Consider the following 18,530-nt stretch of genomic DNA (forward strand, 5'->3'; position numbering starts at 1 on the left):
GCTCATGAGGGGAGGATTGTCCAAGTCCATATAAGGAGACCAATTACTCATCCCTCTTCCGATGTGGGATACTTAACAAATAAAAATATTTACCTTCTCGAGAAAAGAAAAGATCAAAAGGGATCATATTAAGGCACTGGAATGAAAAGTATAACTATAGCTCATTACCTTATTTCCTTCACATACTCGACTATTTGGTTCATATTGGTTTTCCTCCCTATTGTATCCCTCCATGCAGCACCCATACAAAAACGAGTGCTACCTCCCTCTTTTGCCTGTCAATGCATAAAGTAACAAAAAGTGCATTACAAACGAGATAGAACCTCCTTTTATGTTTATATATAACACAGCCAAATGAAATCTATTAATTGGGATAATTAACCTATACTGGATTTATCTGTCATATTTATACATCTAGAGACTGTCCTAGAACGTGTTACTTTGTTGGCCACAGCGGTAAAAGGGGCAGAATCTAGATAATGTTAAGGTTTTGAGAACACATAACTTCCTTGGATGTATACAATTTGATTAAACGGCACATATTTCAGAAAGAACTCATGTCTCCAATTTCAGTCCAGGGGTTGGAGAATCTCTACTTATGCTTAAGGATGAAATATTCCATAAAGCCGGACTAAGAGAAACAGAAAAAGAGCACCTTTCTAGCTGCTTCCAGAACGGCATCCTTGTTCATAAGTTTCTGTGCTTTCACTCCTGTGTTGTATCTAGATGATTGAGGACAATATGAACAATCTTCACTGCATCCTCCTGTCTTAATAGACAGCAAAGTACACTGCTGTACTTCTCTAAAGTTATGAGAATGTCTATGTACTTGGGCCTGTAACATAAAAATTTTTCATGAAGATGAGAAAATATTATAAACCAGAAATTAGAGGGTTTACAAAGAACTAACAGAAAATGATTACGGAGAAAGCTCTGCAGTAATTTAGAAACAAGAATAAAAAGAAATCACATTCTTCACTTTTTGGGGGGCATGAATTATAAAAGTTCAGGCCACCTAGGCGTGTTGCGTGAAAATGTTTTCCATGAATTTTTTTTTAATGAGGAAATAATATTTTTTTTTACCTTGGAAATAACATGACCCTCGATAGGAAGGTTTGGAAGAAGAGTATTAAGCTAGAGGGCTAAGGAGTGGGGTCGAGTCGTAGTATGTAGATAGGAGGGTTAAGGGTAGCTTGGTTGGTAGCTCTAGGTTTGGGGGACGGAGGGTCCTTGGTGGGTTAACTATACGTCTTGTTTGTGAATGTTGATTCTTTGTTACTTTAACATAATGCTTGCCTTTAGGTTAATTATACTTTATTTTTGTGGATGTTGGTGCTATGTTATTTTATCATTTTGCTTGCCTATTGGTCTACAGTCCTTGGTCCTGAGCCGGGGGTCTATCGGAAACAACCTCTCTACCCCCGTTGGGGTAGTGGTATGGACTGCGTACATTTTACCCTCCCCAAACCCCACTATGTGGGAATATACTGGGTATGTTGTTGTTGTTGTTGTTGTTGTTGTTACCTTGGAAATAACTGTCTAAATCACATTCCCTGTTTTGTTGGACAAAAGGTAAATTGACATAGGTTAGTTGTGCCAGAAGTAATATTGAGTTAAGTCAATGGTTGGCAATGTTGTTGAGTGAAGTACACACAGAGTTGAGATATTTGTAAATCAATGTTTCTGATATGGGAGAGAGTATGTTCCTCAAGAATGTTTTCTCGAGGCAGATGTCTTCCACCAACAATGGAGAAAATAACTACTATACTTATGGGTGCAAATCATTTATCTTTACTAATTACTCAACTGATTGGATCTCATCTGTGTCAATCCACCAAGGCTTTGTTAAAAAACTGAAATACCTAAAAGTATCATCAAAACATTATTTTTGTACCCTATCCTACAACATGTACAATTATCATGTGTCACCTACTTTATATCCATCCAAACACAGGAAGATGATCCAGAAAAAGATTCCTAACGGGGAAACATTTTCATCCATACTGTTAAATGCACCTATAGCCTATGTTGCTCGGGCTCTTCAAAAATGTCAATGAGGGCATCTCGTATTCTCCAAAAGTAGTGTGTTTTTGGTGAAACCGACACAGGTGCAACATCAAAAGTGAAGAGTTCGTGCAACCTAGCCTATAGCACGTATTGCTATACTTGTAAAGGAAAATGATGAAAGACATTTCCCTCTTTCTGGTGGAAACATATTCTCCACGATTCAAGATAAACAAAAAATGTACTCCATATTGAAGGAAAACATCTTCTGCCACAACAAACACCCCTTAAAAACTCAAAAACAGCACAAAGTTAAGCACATTAACGCAAAATGATGAGTAGTGTATTCTTGGAGAACCCGACACGGGAGTGGCATCGAAAGTGAAGAATCCGCGCAACTTAGCCCTGTTTCTAGTGGAACATATTCTACAGAATTCAAGGAAATCAAAAATGTTTTCCATTCTGTCATACTAAAACCCCCTTATAAACTAAAAATCAACTGTACAATAGCACAAATTATGACAAAATTAAAACAAAACCACTCTGGCTAAACCTCATAAGTCGAGGAAAAAACAAAACAAAAAAAAGGTCAGCCCGGTACACTAAAGCTCCCACTATGTGTAGGGTCGGGGGAAGAGCCCACCACAAGGGTGTATTATACAGCAGCCTTACCTCGCATTCTGTTTCCCAGGCTTGAACTCACATGGCAGCAACTTTACCAGTCCCAAGGCTCCCCTTCTCACGGAAAAAACAACATATAATAATTTTTTTGAAAAAAAAGAACTACTTTGATGGCTTATTTTATGCAATGTACAGCAACAAAGGTTTGCAGGAAAACCCAGTAACGAGTAGAGATAATTAAAGAGTAGAGGTGAAAAAGAGACAAGTACATACGCCATGAAAGAGGAGATCGAGGAGTGGGGAGTCATAAATAGACTTGATTTCATTTCGAGTCCAGTCGTTTCTGGGTCCGTCCTTTATACATCGCTCTGCTTCAACCGCAGCCGGCGAAGCTGATAATGACGAATAACTCCGGGCCACCGACGACAATGGCCATCGAACCGGTCGAACCCACATCATCATCCGTTCTCTCTCTCTCTCTCTCTCTCTCTCTCTATATATATATATATATATATATATATAACAGTTGTATATACACGCGAATGGCGGCTTTTGCAGAAACTGGAACTGAAGCAGAAGCTCTCAATTTGCTGCTACTTTGGAAGGTCCGCCGTTAGCTCAACTGATTTTAATACTACGATGGGTGCTGTACCCTATGCATCTCTGGTTGTGCTGTTAGCTTTTTTTCTTTTTTGTATTTTCTTCTCTTGTCGTTACCTTTTTCTTGTTTCCCAAAATTACACAGGAACTTGGCCGAAATTAGCATTTCGATTAGACGTTTGGCAAAAATTTAATACTTTGTGTATTTTTTTTATTTGTAATAACAAATTTTATTTAATACATATAAATATTTATCTAGAATCAAATAATTTATTAGATTTGAGATCAAATTTATTTATAATTTAAAATTTTATTTGGACGTCCAATTTGATTTCTTATGTTATATTTTTTTCTCATAAACATACAACCCCATACATAACCCTTGATGGGAAGATTTGGAGCACGTAAATTATGATAGAAGGCTAGTGGATAGAAATGTGTCCGTAATAATAGGAAGGAGTGTTTTGTTTGTATATGTGCTTTTGATTTCTTGTTCGTAGTGTTCTGATGATGTTTGTGATCTTGAATAAATAGTTTATAAAATTACTCTATCGGTATTTTATTTCTTTTATTATCTAGCGATTTATTATCCCATTTATTGATGTTTATACCTGTCCTGAGCCAGAAATCTATCAGAAACAATCTCGCTACTTTATTTGAGGTAGTGGTTTGAGTTGCTTACACTTTACCCTTATTAGACGTCACTTTATAGAAATACACTGAAATATGTTAGTATTATTGTAAACATACAACCCATAAATTAAAAGAAAACTATCAAAATATCCTTCTTTCTTATGCAATTTTACAAAATATATTTTGGACACAGTATAAGTACAAGAAGTTTCTAACAAAATTGGACAAGAGATGTTAGATTGTTAACAAGCATGACGTACCTATTTGGCTATTTCAGTTGAAGAGAAATACTTGTACATAACAAGTTGAATTAAATACAACCTGGAGTCCTAACCAGGTTGAGTGAACTACGACCATTAACTCTACCAACTAAAGTTTAGGCAGATGAGAGCTTTTTATTGGCTTCATAGGGTTATAATTTCAATCCTCGACCAATAGACCACACCCTTGGGTGCATTATGCAAACTTTTTCTTCTCTTTCACTGGTAACGGGGACCGAAAGGTAAGCTTGTCAGCAGTTCTTTTGTGCAGAAAGCAGCCTGGGCCCTTATGGGCGGGCAGCTCCTCCGGCACAAACACCCTTGTAAAGGCAAGTTTAACATATCCGCGAAGAGCAAAATAATGGTACCTGTGCTTCTGCATCATTTGGAAAATCAGATGATCAATGACCATGCTGAACTGAATAGGCTTAAAATTACATCTCCCGGATGCGGCTGCTTCAGTAGAACATGACCTAGAGGTAGAGCCTCCCAAAGCAATCTAATGAGTTCAGCTGCACCTTTTTCAAGGATGGGCTCGTTCTCTTGTTACCCGAGCAAAGACAGTAATCAACTGATTTACTAAACCCCGATAAGGTATAAAAAACTGCAATCCAGGTACATGTTACAATTCGTCCAAATATATACCATGTGGCATCAATTCAAATGCAAATAGACAATAGATGAATTTTACTAACACCTTAAACAACATACCTCCATTACAATTGCAGAAGGCCACTTTACCATAGCAGTTAGGATTTAGGAAAGATTTCAAAGTCCAGTCACAGTAATTCTCCTAACTCATTAGTAAATCAGTCAAAGTAGGAACTCTCACGCAAATTACTTTTATATTTTTGTGATGCCTAAAAAGGCGGTACTTGTTTGTTGCCTGCAAAATTTCAAGGCATCCTATAACGGACAACAGCAAGAACCCCTAGTATGAACAATTAAATCACTAGAATTGACAATCGTAAACTTTTCAAAATATTTGGCATTCAGAAGGACCCAAGGATGTTTACCTGTTGATAAAACTGAAATGAAGACCATAAGAGAACAGGATTTGAATCTCAGCTGAAGAAAAAACTATGTGATTCTTCCCATCTAATACTAATTTTTGGTGAGCGCAGTTATCCAGTACTTATATGCAACAAGATGGAATCAAGATCCTAGCAAGTTGGCCCAGCTACTGCCATTGTTTTCCAAAAAAAAAAAAAAAAAGAAGAAAATTTTATGATGTTCATACATCAAACATGTAGCTCCTCAACATTCTCAAACGTTGCTATGATTAATTACCAAATACTCTCGCCATGAACTAATGACCGTAACAGGTAATAGATGGTACTGTCCACAGAAATAGACAGCCTTCCAGAACAGGTCTTACCTAGAAGGTCTTCATTTCAAGTTAACCCCAACACCTGCTGTTGCTTGAATTGCATTAGACAGTCAATGCCTCTCCTACAAGTTGGCAAATTAAATGAAACAAAATATAGAGGCAATCAAACTTCTTGAACAACAAAAAAAAGGGGGGAACAGCCAGGTGACTAAAGCTCCCACTATGCACGGCGTCCAGGAAGGGCCGGACCACCATGGTATGCAGCCTCACCTTGCATTTCTGCCAGAAGTTGTTTCCAAGCTTGAAGCCGTGCCCTCCAGGTCACATGGCAGCAACTTTACCAAACAATGATGACAGTCAAATGATAGTAATCTTAACAACACTTTTTGGGGAAAAAAGTATCAAGATACTTACCATGAGCTAAAATCATGTTGGCCTTCAACCTATGCAATAAAGATATAAACCTCTGATAATAACTAAAACAGCAAATGGTTTTCCTTGATAAAGACCAAGAACCACCTTACCAGCTTTTAGAATGAGTTTTCCAGCCATGAAAAAGCAGCTTGATGTTGTTCCACGATTTTGAGACCATATTAGCAAGATTTCTCCAGAGATAGCTAGAATATTTGTGTACAGGATAGCTAGAGCAACTTTATGTACAATATGGCAATTCAAACCCTGGAATGGGCTTCAGCAGTGAATGATGTCAGGATCTCGCTTTAGGTCGTTTGATTTGATGTGTCAGAAAACAAAAATACTGCAAAGTTATCCAAGGCAAGACACCAAGCTATAAAATTGTTTAAAATGATCCCACACAACGACAGAAGTCCAACTACAACGACGACTGGCAGTGCATTTCTACTACTTCTGTGGATCGTGTGTTTCTAGTGTTTCCGTCGACCTAAAGATATATATCCTCATGATCCATGATCTGAGACTGAGAGTATGAACCTCAGAAAGAACTCACAAAAGGAAGAAAGTTGTGAATATTCACGCGAGAAAAATGTTGTATATAATCACAACCTCACTGAGAAGCTGGTAGCTCCTTTTTAAAAAAAAAAAATGAGTTACTGAAAAACTGGTATTTGTCTGCAATTTTAGAGCTTATAAAGGGCCGCCCCACGCAATAAAGCTCCACTATGCACAGGGTCTAGGGAAGCGAAGGGCTGAACCACACGGTTTACTGTATGCAGCCTTACCCTGCATTTCTGCAAGAAGTGTTTCCACGGCTTGAACTAGCGACCTCTGGGTCACATGCAACAACTTTACCAGTTACACCAAGGCTCCCCATGCCACTTCAAAGCTTATGGCTTCATAATTAACATTGAAAAACTATAAGATCCCAAAAGCTTTTCTTTCCCTGAAACAGAAAAAGTTGGACAAGTCTAACACGCCATCCAAATTAATTGTGGGAAAAACTAAAGGGACAAATTTCTCTTAGCTGGAAGGATTTATGCAATCAAAGCCATGTGTGGGATGTGTCTTCCTTACATTCATGTACTATTTAAGAACGCTTTTTGATTTTTTTGAAACTGGTAACTACTTATATATTCAGAACAAGGTTGTGCACAACCATATTTACAAGCGTACTACCAAACTCTATGATCCTATATCTATAATGAGTCTAAAACATCAATAATAGATACAGGATCATTTGACCATCTCTGATTACACCAAAAACACAAAATCAAGATACAATGTAACTTGATTTGTTGCACACTATTTTCTACAATTTCAAAACACCTGGGATTTCTTTCTTTCCAGATTGACCACCAAATGCTAGCTGGAACTATGCTCCATTTGCTTCTACTTTTTGCTTGTATTCCAACTAGATCCCAACTTCATAGGGCTTCTGTAATCTTCCCTAGCATACACCATGATACACCTCTAAGGTTCAAAAACACCACAGCAGTCCTATTATCTTGCAATGCAAAAACAAATGGTTAACTATTTTTTCGTTCTCACCACATAGGAAATATCAGGGGCATATAGTTATTCCCCTTTTCATGAGATATTCCTGAGTAAGAACTGCCTCCCTTGCCAAAAGCCATACAAAACATGCCACTTTGTATGGGATTTTGGCCTTCCAAATATTCTTCCATGGCCACCTGTTTAGCTGCATGTTGGCGTTGTTCAACCTTCTGTAGGCTTTGCTCACCTTGAAAAAGCCCTTTTCACTGCCTAGCCACCGTAGTTCATCACCTCCTTCCTTCAACCCACTAAAGTGTTCAATTTGACTTACGAATTCTGCCATTCTTTGCACTTCCCAATAATTGAGTTGCTTTCTGAAACTGAAATTCCACCCCTTTTGTGTCCAGAGTTTGGCTATTGTACTATGTCGGTGATTCACTATGGAGTGTATTTCTGGGAACCTCGTTTCCATATTACCAACCTCATGCCAATCATCATTCCAAAAACAGGTTTTTCTCCCATTGTTCAATTTGATCCTGGAGAAACTTTTCAGCTCATTCCATAGGATTCTTATGGATCTCCATAAATTAACTCCATATGGAGGTGTAACTTCTTTAGTCATCCATCCATCTTCCTCTTCATACTTGGCTTCTATCACTTTCCCCCATAAAGTTATTTGTCATTAGCATATTTCCACAACCATTTCATTCTGAGTGCTTTGCTATTATACTCCAGATTCTTGATCCCAAAACCTCCTAGCCTAAGTCACAGATAAGAGACTTCACTTGACTAGGTGATAACCTTTTAGTCTAACCTGCTAATGACCTCTGCTGGAATAGGGAACAAGGACATCATAGAAGTGGGCAAGAAGTCTAAGACTGAATTGATGAGACTGAATTGTCTTTTCCATCTAGCTTGATTTTGCTCCTAATGGCATACCTAGGTACTCGGCAGACCACCAATTTCACCACCCAGAATAGCATTCAGGGAATTCATATTTGAGACCTCATTGATAGGGTACAAGAAACTCTTCCTCCAATTAATGTATAGTCCAGACATGCCCTCAAATAGGACAAGGATTATCCTTAATACTCTGAGTTGTTCTTCATCAGCATCACAAAGATTAGTATATCATCTGCATACTACAGATGAGTCGCTTCCAGGTTGTCTCTTACTTCTCTAGCCACATTAAAACCTCTTAGTCACCCATAAATATTTGCAGATTTAACCATACTATTGAGGCCCTCCATTACTAGTAAAAACAAAAAAGGAGACAATGGATCTCCTTGTCTGAGACCCTTCCGTGATCTGAAGAACCCTGTTGGGTACCATTGATGAGAACGGAAAAATTCACTGTTGAAATGCAATACCTTATCCAATGAATCCATTTTTGCCCAAATCCCATCCTTCTCAAAACTGCTATCAGGTAAGCCCAGCTGACATTGTCATAGGCTTTTTCGATGTCTAACTTGCAAATTATTCCCGATTTTCCTTGCTTCTGTCTAGATCCCACAGCTTCATTAGCCACCAGTACTGCATCCATAATTTGACCACCTTTGATGAAGGCCATTTGTTGAGAGTCGACAAGTTTTCCCATCACCCTTTTCAACCTTTCAGTGAGAACTTTGGAAAATATTTTATATATGCTATCAATCAAGCTAATTGGTCTGAAATCTCTCAATTCTTTAGCACCTTTCTTTTTTGGGATTAAAGCTATAAAAGTGGCATTGTAGCTCCTCTCAAACATTTCCTGCTCATAAAAGTTGTGGAATGCATTCATGACATCTATTCTTACCACTTCCCAGCACTTGTTGAAAAACCCCTTAAGAAGGCTTTTTCTATCAAGCATTTTAGGCTTTTACAACTTTTTTTTGGTTTTTATAAATCCAATGGTCTAATCAATTGTTTTTTCCTTGTTTCATTCCTCCCACACTGATTTTTGTCTGAATGCTCATTCAATGCCCTTCATAACTGAACAATGACAGCAGGGATCATAAATTTACAAAGTTTCCAACAAACTTAACACAATAACTTTTTGCAACTCTTTTGGATCCTAAGTACTCTTGAACAGAGGCCTTACCTTGAAAAATGGTCATAATATTCCCTAGAAATTTTAAAACCTTATAATTGGATACAAAAGAATAACTTGGTACAAAAATATTCGACTTGCTTAAGTATTACTAAGAGATGGGCAGCAAATGGAATTTAGAACAAGAAAAAAGGAACTTCACAGTAAGTCGGTAACAACAACTAATGAGTCAAATTTCAGAATGCATATTAGACACTGCAAGTTACTGCAAAAATTGATACAGAATTTGTTAAATTTGATTGCGAAGTAAAAGTTGTTAGGCTAGCCGTTGATAGAAACATGAAAGGACTATAATCAACATGGTGAAAAATCCTCCAAACTCCATTCACATCTTATTGGATTTTCTTGCCATGACATGTGATACAGACAAAACCCAGGTAGCATAAATTGCACAACCTCTTTCCTAAAATCTATTTGCATGAAAAATTTAGGGCTCACTTATTAACTAATGAACACTTGATGAGAAACTTATCTTCTTAAATCTGTACACAAAAGACTCTATAGACTTCTGGATCCTGGAGTTTTCTGTTTGTTTCACTGCCTTAGAAGCTTGATGCAAACTTTGGATTCCACGACCCAAACTGGCAATTGAAGGAGCTGCTGGAAGAGATTCAGCAGCACATTCTATTCCATCTCCATACACAAGCAAGCCTGCACAAGTAGCTACACTGCACCCAAAGGTAGCCCATGGCAAAAATCCAACAGGTCGTACTCGGTGTTTCCTCATAATTTCATAGAATGCCGTTCTCATGGCTGAGATGCTAGTTTTCTCTGCAGAGGCTATAACGCCATGTGTCACCGCACGTATTTTCTCTGCAGAAGCAGCTGCCTTCAAGACAGATGATTTGACACCATTACTTGCCATGGCAGGGCCTACTACGTGTGACTTTCCAAATGCAAGAGCAAAGGCCTTTTGGGTTTGTGTCATCATGATCTTTAGAGAAGCAGGTACTTTGAAAGTAACAACCTTCAATACTGTAGATGCAGGAACAACTTTACTAAACGAAGAAGCTCCTAAAACTGCTGTTGCACCAGCCCCAACAGCTACCACTGGCTTAACAGTTAGTAACCCTTTTCTGTCATTTTGGCTCGAATTTTCCCCATCATTTTCAGAGTCAGTGACCAGCTGCTCGACAATTTCCTTAACTTCCTCAGGTACATTAATATTCCAGTGCTTCCTTAATCCAGCTAAGCCATTGGCATCTACTACTGCAACTATTGATTTGAACTTCTCGGTCTGGCTTCGGAGGGCCTGCGCAAGAAGGGCATGGCACTTGTCCTCAATAGAAAGCTCAGAAAATTCAGTTGTCTGACACCCCATTTTGCTAAGTGGGATCCGACCAGCATTGTTCAAAGCTATTCTTAACCCTTCAACAGCAATCTTGAAGACATAAACCTCAGAAAGGAGATCTGTATTAATAGCATCTCCATTACAAACATCACGAAACAACTTCTGAGCACAAGCTAGGCCTCTTCCTATTGAAGGAATATCAACAAAAATATCATATAGATCAACCAACAACGGATAAACTGTTTGTGCAAACTGCGGTACTTGATAATTCAACTGCTGCTGAATCTCCCCAGACTCAATCTTCTGTAACGATCCCAAATTAACCAAATGTGACGACAATAACCTCACCATCTGCGACTGAACATCATTCGTAACACGAAATCCCCGTGAATTCCCCGATACCATTAACCCAGCCCTTAAAGGAACCAAACTATTACCACCAGCCTCAAAACCAAATACTCCAAACCTATCCCCATACCCCTCATCCCCCACATTGTCACACTCACTCGACGTACTACACTTAACAAACGGTGACTCAAGCAACAAGAAAGCCGAACCAACTTCTTCAGCCGCTTTCTTTGCAGTATTCAAATGCCCATCAAATCCAACCCCAAATATCTCCCTCAAAACAACTAACCCCGCCACATTCTCATACTTCTCCTTATTAGTCTTATGCACAAAACACCTCTTCAACACCCCTATCGACGACGTTGGCACTTCATACCCCTCCTCCCCACCACCAGTAAACCCCATTTCCTCCTCTCCATTACCCACTTGAACAACAACAGCCTCAGGCTTAACTTCCCTAATTAAACACTCAGCATCAACAGCTGACCTCTCAGACAAATTCTGCACACATAATACATATATAATACCCTTCGATTCTTGTTCTTGAATTGCATAAACAAACTGTTTCGTACTTTCAGGTATTGACAATTTCCTCACAACCCCATCTGAGATTTTCAATTCGTCGGGGTTTAACAAAGAAAAAGGCCAAAGATTTTGCAAATAGCTTAAACCCCACATGACCATTAATAGCTAATGCATCAAGAATCGACTATACCCAAGATTAACATCAAAAAAAATGAACAAGAAATATGGTTTGATGGACTTAATACTGATTAATTGTGATTATGGAATAAGGGGAACAACAGTATGAAGAAGATGAAAATACGAGAAGGGTTACCTGGAGTCGATGAAGAAAGTGGCAAAATATTGTATTTTTTTTTGTGCGTATGTGTGTTATCTAATTATCAAATTAAGGAATTTTGCCCCTAATGAACTTCTACAATTGTCATTAAGTAGATAAACATAGGGATAAAGAAAATTTAATTGAGAAATAATATTCTAGCTCTTTCACAAACTTCTTTTAAAATTATTTTTTGATCAATTTAATAATACAGGAAAAAGTTATAGTAGTAAATAATTAGGAAGAATTGATTTTCTATCCATCCTTTTAGAGATCTTTATTGTTATAATTAAAAAAAAATTATTCTTATATATAAGAAATTTGAAGAAATAGTTTATTTCCGTTTAAATTATAAGAATGACAAGTGATGTCATTTTAGGTTTGACTATAAAAATTTATTAAAATTTAATTTAGTTATGCGTCTTGTGATACATAAATTCTTGATCGAAAAATATAATTAAATTTCATATTATTTTGGAATATCATTGAATTTAAATTTCCTACAAATAATTTGGATTTCATTTAATATGAGAAAATAACGTGGTCACCAAACATTTTTTGGTTTTTTGCTCATTTCTTATGTATGTTAAATATATTTGAGAAAAGAAAACTTTTTATTTAAGAAATGAATATGGAGACAATTATAACATGTTTCAGAATAACTTAGTTTTTTGGCTTATTAATTCTTTCGTTCTCCCAAACTCTAATACCCTCTTCTCCCATTATTTACATATGATATGATCACTATAATTTTTGATGATATATCTTAATTTTTTATTCTTTTAAGACAGATTTATGAACTTTGTTTATCAGCTAATTAAATTCTTGGTTATTTAATTATTGACATAAGTATAAAAAAAAATATTCTTGTTATATATGATTAAATATATTTAATTTTTAATCGGTTGAAGTATACAATTTTAATTTATTTTTGCATAAATATTAACAAATTTATCTTATATAGTCATCAATAATTTCAAAATAATCCAAACAAAGTATATTTCCTTCGTAAAATAACTACTACACAAGTTGATTGATTAGAAAGTTAAATCAAAATTCAAATTTAACAATAGCCTGGGGATTAAAAAAATATCATTATCCCAATTATTCAAAGTTGTGAAATAGGAGTATCATAATGGTGAGCCACCTAGAAGGAATGTTCTAATGCTACAAAAAAACATAAACAAATTAGTGTATGTAAGATATGAAAATTATTTTAAATAGACTTATTAGATTGTTAATTACAAGTTATAGCAAAAATTTTTAATAATTACCAGATTAAAGAAATAATTACAAGTTATAGCAACTTTTTAAAAAAATCTATTTTGATTAAATATTCAAAAATCAATTATCTAATATTTATTATTTTTATTATTTCCTTATTTTTAGCATTTAACATTTATCATTCTTAATTAAAGTTTTGAATAATTATGACAAGTTATATTATTGATATCAGTGTTTTTTTATTTATTTTAATAATTAAGTATTAAAGTTATTCACAATTTAAGGAGTCATATATAGTAAACATATTTTTTTAAAGTTAAGAATTGATATTTTACTTTTTATTAAGTTTAATAATAAACTTAACTTAACTTTAATATTTTTTACTTACTTTTTATATATGTCAAAAACAACAGCCTTCATGCTGATAATTAGTATTGTGTCTTGTGAGACATTTTCCTTTTTAATATATCACAAATAGCTTTACTTTTTTTGAAATCATCTAACACAGTGTTCACATTTTATTGTTAATATTAATAGGTGTTGAGCTACAAAAATTATTAATTTTTTAAGTTGAAATTGAAATTGTGTTTGATCATAAATATAAATTGAGGTTGTTTTGAATTTTTGTGAGAGAGATAAAAGTAAAAAAAGTGAAAACAATTAATTTTTTTGTACTTATTTTTATTTTTTAAATATAATTTTAAATTATATTTGAAATTTTCATGATCAAACACCCATTTAAAGTTATATTTAAAATAAAGTGAAAAAGAATCTTTGAAAAAAAAAATCTCATGTTCAAACGGCCACTAATGAGGTGATGATTTGTTGAGGTTCGTTGATATAAAAGTTCATTTTTTTACTACGAGGTGAAAAATTGAAAATACACATGAAACTCTTACCATTGCTCATTCAAAATTATAATTAAGGTACTTTAATTTGCATATATTTTCTATATGTTGCTTATATGTGTGTTTGAAATTTTTTGCTTTATTCCTTAAACTTAATTTTCAATCAGACGCTTTTACCTAAAATTAAATGGACAGTCATAGTATACTGAGAATATCATTTGTATGTTTTCACTAAATAAAATTGTTTTCTTAATGATTTTACTTACTTCCTATTATAAAATTCGTCTACTTTATTATGTTGATTTTCTATTTATACCTTAAGTTAGCATAGTGATGACAAATAAACGGGTTAAAAAATGAATTAATAAAAATAGGTTGAGTTACAATCTTTTCATATTAATACGAAAACATGTTCGGTTAAAAATGATACTAACCCACTTTTATCTTCTAAAGTCAGAAGTAATTTGATGAATTTCAACAAAGGTACCATTGGTAATCATCATATCAAAAACAAAATATTTTGAAGAGTTTCCTTGACAATATTAAAGTAAGTTAAGAAAACTCGTCAAACACCAATATTAATCATGGTTAATAATGATTGTTTTTTTATTACAACAAAAAATTATTTGACATTAAACAATTATCAATTTATTTATTTTCAATATTTACGGTGACAGTTTTTCATGTAATATCCATTACATAGACTACAAAGGTTATGTAAAATAAAACATGATTTTTCTTATCGATTGTCACATTCATAAAACTCATTCAATACAAATATGACATATGCGAAACTTCATCGATACCAATTTTAACATCAACTTAATACATTGAGAACTCCAAAAGAAAAAAAATTAAGTATGAAATGAGCATGTAAATTGACTTCAGTGTCATTTATTAAACAATACATGGATATTGTGTTGTGTACTATACTAGTTTCATACACTAAAAACAATTATATAAGAATACGTCATTTGTATGTAGAATCTTATATGCCAACACAAATAACAGACTGTTCAGTATTTTCATTAATATCCATTGTCATATATTTTGGTGTCACATACAATAGATATTTAACAAAAAAAAATCAACAATACTACTTTTCTGATCTAAATACACCATTAATCCCGGCGACTCTGGAATCTTTGATTTGTTAAAATCAGTCCGGCTATCACTTTTGTCATCCCTTGACGTGTTGCATAAACTTGATCCTTTATTGAGCATGTATTAATGTCACAATACTTTATTATCTTAAAAATCTTTGATTTGTTAATTCTTGAAAAACGAAGAAACCAAGTACAATCCTCCACCGTACAAACCAAATAATAGCTGTTAAATAGAAAAAAAAAATTAATAGTCAAAAATCAGATACCCGAATTGTAATACAATTATAATATTCAATTTAATACACTAAAAATACACAATCGTTTTTACCTGGTTGCGTTTGATCTTTCAGTTCGATATGTCTATCATCAACTGTATTGCGATTGCTTCTACTATTCCTTTGTACTTTGTTGTTGCATCATACATAATCCCATCAATTCCAAAGTCCCTCGGTATTCCTGTTTAAACAACAATTTTAGTTTTCATGCAATTGATCAACGTACAAAATTCAACAATGTAACAATAGAGAATTGAAGTAACACAAAAAAATAAATCTTTAAATTCGTTTTGAATGAAAAATATCTATTTTCATAAAAAAATTTAACAAACCCGACGAATTCCATCTCTCTCCATGACATATCATGAATCTTTAAATTCGTTTTGAATGAAAAATATTCATTTTCATAAAAAAATTTAACAAACCTGACGAATCTCATCTCTCTCCATGACGTATCATGATTGAATGCAAATTAACAGAATTCATATTTGTTGTCAACAAAAATACTTGTTTTTGTTTTTCTTTCAAATTATAATCCTCAGCAATTTGTTGAAGCCGAAATTACGGTGTTTTGTTTACTGTCAAAAACTAATCGTGTACAAAGAGGAAGATAGTGTATGAAGATGAAAACTCTTAATGCAAGCATTAAAATAGGAGAAAAAAACAACGGTTAGAGGGATTTGGGGTGGATAAATATCAATAATTAAGGTTAACTATATTCAAGGAAGATAAATTGTACATTAATTGTATTAAATCTTTATTTTCCTTTTTCATTAATTATTTTTTTTTTTTGTATTTTCAACAAAACCAAAAAAACTTTTTTATATATATATTTTTTAAAATAAAAGTTGTTATAATTTGAAAACTTAAAATTTTTGCTATAACTTGTAATAACTAATCTAATAAGTTTATAAAGTTAATTTTATCAAAGATATACTAGTAAACAAGTGAACTCAATCCAATTGCATTAAACTTTAATTCATTACCACCATTGAAGGTCGAAGAAAACACTAAGAGACCGCTTGCGATTGTTGTTACAAAACAGTTTATTTGAGAAACACTTTTATAAAATAGCTTTTCAGAAAAGTGTTTTTAAGAAAAATAATTTGTGTTTGGTAAATTCGTATTTTCTATAAACAAATTGTGTTTGGATATTTTTTTTTTTCAAGAAGTATTTTTTTGAGACAAATAACCAAAAAAGACATCTATCATTAGACTTTTATTACTAAAATTAATTTATAGAGAAAATTTATTTTAAATATCTATTATAATATTTTTTAATTATTTTTTTATTTAATTAAAAAGGGCGCACTCTAAAAATTTTAATCAATATTTATACACATAAATACACTAAAAATATTAAATAGTGATATATACTTAAATAATTTAAATATTACTTAAAAATATCAAACAAAAAATAAATATAAAAATTATTCCATAAATTAAATCACTACATATGAAAATATTAATGACAAAAATAATTAGTCCTTCATACATCACAAAAATACTCAACGATTTCATCCCTAATTTTATCACGCAATGTCTCCATACTAGTAGAAGATCTGTTTTATATTTCTGAAGGTATACCAAAAGGTTGGTCTGCTTCTTCGATCTCTGTGATGATGTCTTCGTTAGCATAATAGTTAGAGTCTTTCAGTAGTAGAGTGTTGACAAATGAAATTATGTATTGCCATAGTAGTTCACTTTTCATGAATTATTTATTTAAAATTAAATATTTGAGAAAAAATTTACATGTGTTGTCAAAATAAAATCTTGTATTGTGATTCATCTGTCAGATGTTATCATTAATAATAAAAAATTAAAAATTATATATTCTTTAGTCATCATCATCAATAATATTTTCAAATTTATTTAAAGAAACCGAGTGAAAATAAAATAACAATATATAAATCATAAAAAATTATGACGTAAATATGAAATGTAAAATTTTAAAAATAAAAAGTTAGTCAAACTTGTAAGATATTTTAATTAATTAACATATCTTATAATTTTCTGCCTTTTTTTTTTTTTGAAAAACAGAAATTTTCTATTTCTGCTTATTTTTAAAAGCGAACCAAAAAAACTATTGTTGCTTATTTTTAAAAGTACTTTTGCAAATTTACCTAACATCCTTCTTTTTTTAAAAAGTACCTTTTTTCTAAAAATAAATATATATTTTTTTTAAATAAACAATCTCAAACAAGACTATGCCTTAGCGGTTATGTAGAGGTTGAGTATTCTCAAATAAAGAATAATTCTTAGTTTCGTAGATTAAAACACCTTTTATTAGTTGTATAGGTTGAATATTGACCAATAAAATCTATCTTAATTTCTAAACATTTACTCATGAATATTTAGTATTTAAGATGAAATGTCAAAACGATACCAACTTATCGAAAAGTACATAATTTTAAATAAATGACCAGATAAAATATAAAGGTGGTTATTGATTAATTATAAAATATTTATAATTTTTAACGACAGCCAAAAATAAAAATAGCAACGAGATACATACTAAGAATTTCTAGACAAAATTAAAACATAGTTTTCGCTAGGATAACAATTATAACGAGAAGAGGAAAATCAAATATACAATCCTAAGTTGAGTCGCATATGAAGAAGTAATCGATAAATTATAGAGATTTTTATTTCTTTGATCCATTTCAGTTACCTCATATTTCTTTTTTCAGTTTTATTTGGGTGAACGATTAACTTGAATCTTGCATTTTTTTATGAATACTATTTGATGCCATCAATCTTCTTTTAAAAAATATTCTCAAAATTCAATGAATCTTATTGTCGTAACTCAATATATAATTTTATATGCGATGGTATCGAACATGTTTAAGTTGTCATTTTGTGATCATTCTGATTTGTTTATTTATATAGACATTTGTTAAATTTAATGGGAATCCATTTATTTTATCACTTTCATGTACCTGTTATGAACACGATTGGCCAAAATATTAGAGCAAAGAATTTGTTTGAGATATTGAAAAATGTTATATGCAATTCGCGTAAGGAAAAACAAATATGGTGTCGTAAAAGTTTCATGTTAACTATGTTGAACATTTGACTTAATTTGTTATCTTATCATCTTTTTTTTATGTTCGAAATATGTCATTTCATTCTACCTACCTTTTTTTATA

At 33.0% G+C, this 18,530-nt stretch overlaps 2 protein-coding genes across 3 annotated transcripts in view; both read right to left on the minus strand.

The window, feature by feature from the left end:
* The window catches only part of LOC107875734 (biotin synthase, mitochondrial), a 9,965-nt gene extending 6,561 nt beyond the window's left edge, over positions 1-3,404 (minus strand). For both annotated transcript variants that reach the window (XM_016722555.2, XM_016722554.2), the window contains exons 1-3: positions 2,899-3,404; positions 656-835; positions 169-275 (exon numbers count right to left, since the gene is read on the minus strand). In XM_016722555.2, coding sequence (XP_016578041.1) covers positions 169-275; positions 656-835; positions 2,899-3,087 — 476 coding nt within the window. In that variant the 5' untranslated portion in view covers positions 3,088-3,404. The remainder of the gene's footprint in view (positions 1-168; positions 276-655; positions 836-2,898) is intronic.
* A 6,354-nt stretch (positions 3,405-9,758) lies between these two features.
* On the minus strand, positions 9,759-12,024 carry LOC107875733. The gene has a single exon (XM_016722553.2). The coding sequence runs from the start codon at positions 11,769-11,771 to the stop codon at positions 9,894-9,896; it is 1,878 nt and encodes a 625-aa protein (XP_016578039.1). The 5' UTR covers positions 11,772-12,024; the 3' UTR covers positions 9,759-9,893.
* Between the last annotated feature and the right edge of the window lie 6,506 nt (positions 12,025-18,530).

Source organism: Capsicum annuum, chromosome 6 (assembly GCF_002878395.1).
Source record: "Capsicum annuum cultivar UCD-10X-F1 chromosome 6, UCD10Xv1.1, whole genome shotgun sequence".
In the NCBI taxonomy this organism is placed as follows: Eukaryota; Viridiplantae; Streptophyta; class Magnoliopsida; order Solanales; family Solanaceae; genus Capsicum; species Capsicum annuum.

Coding starts and splice junctions, on each gene's coding strand:
- LOC107875733 (XM_016722553.2), bottom strand. CDS start 11,771: ATGGTCATGTGGGGTTTAAGCTATTTGCAAAATCTTTGGCCTTTTTCT.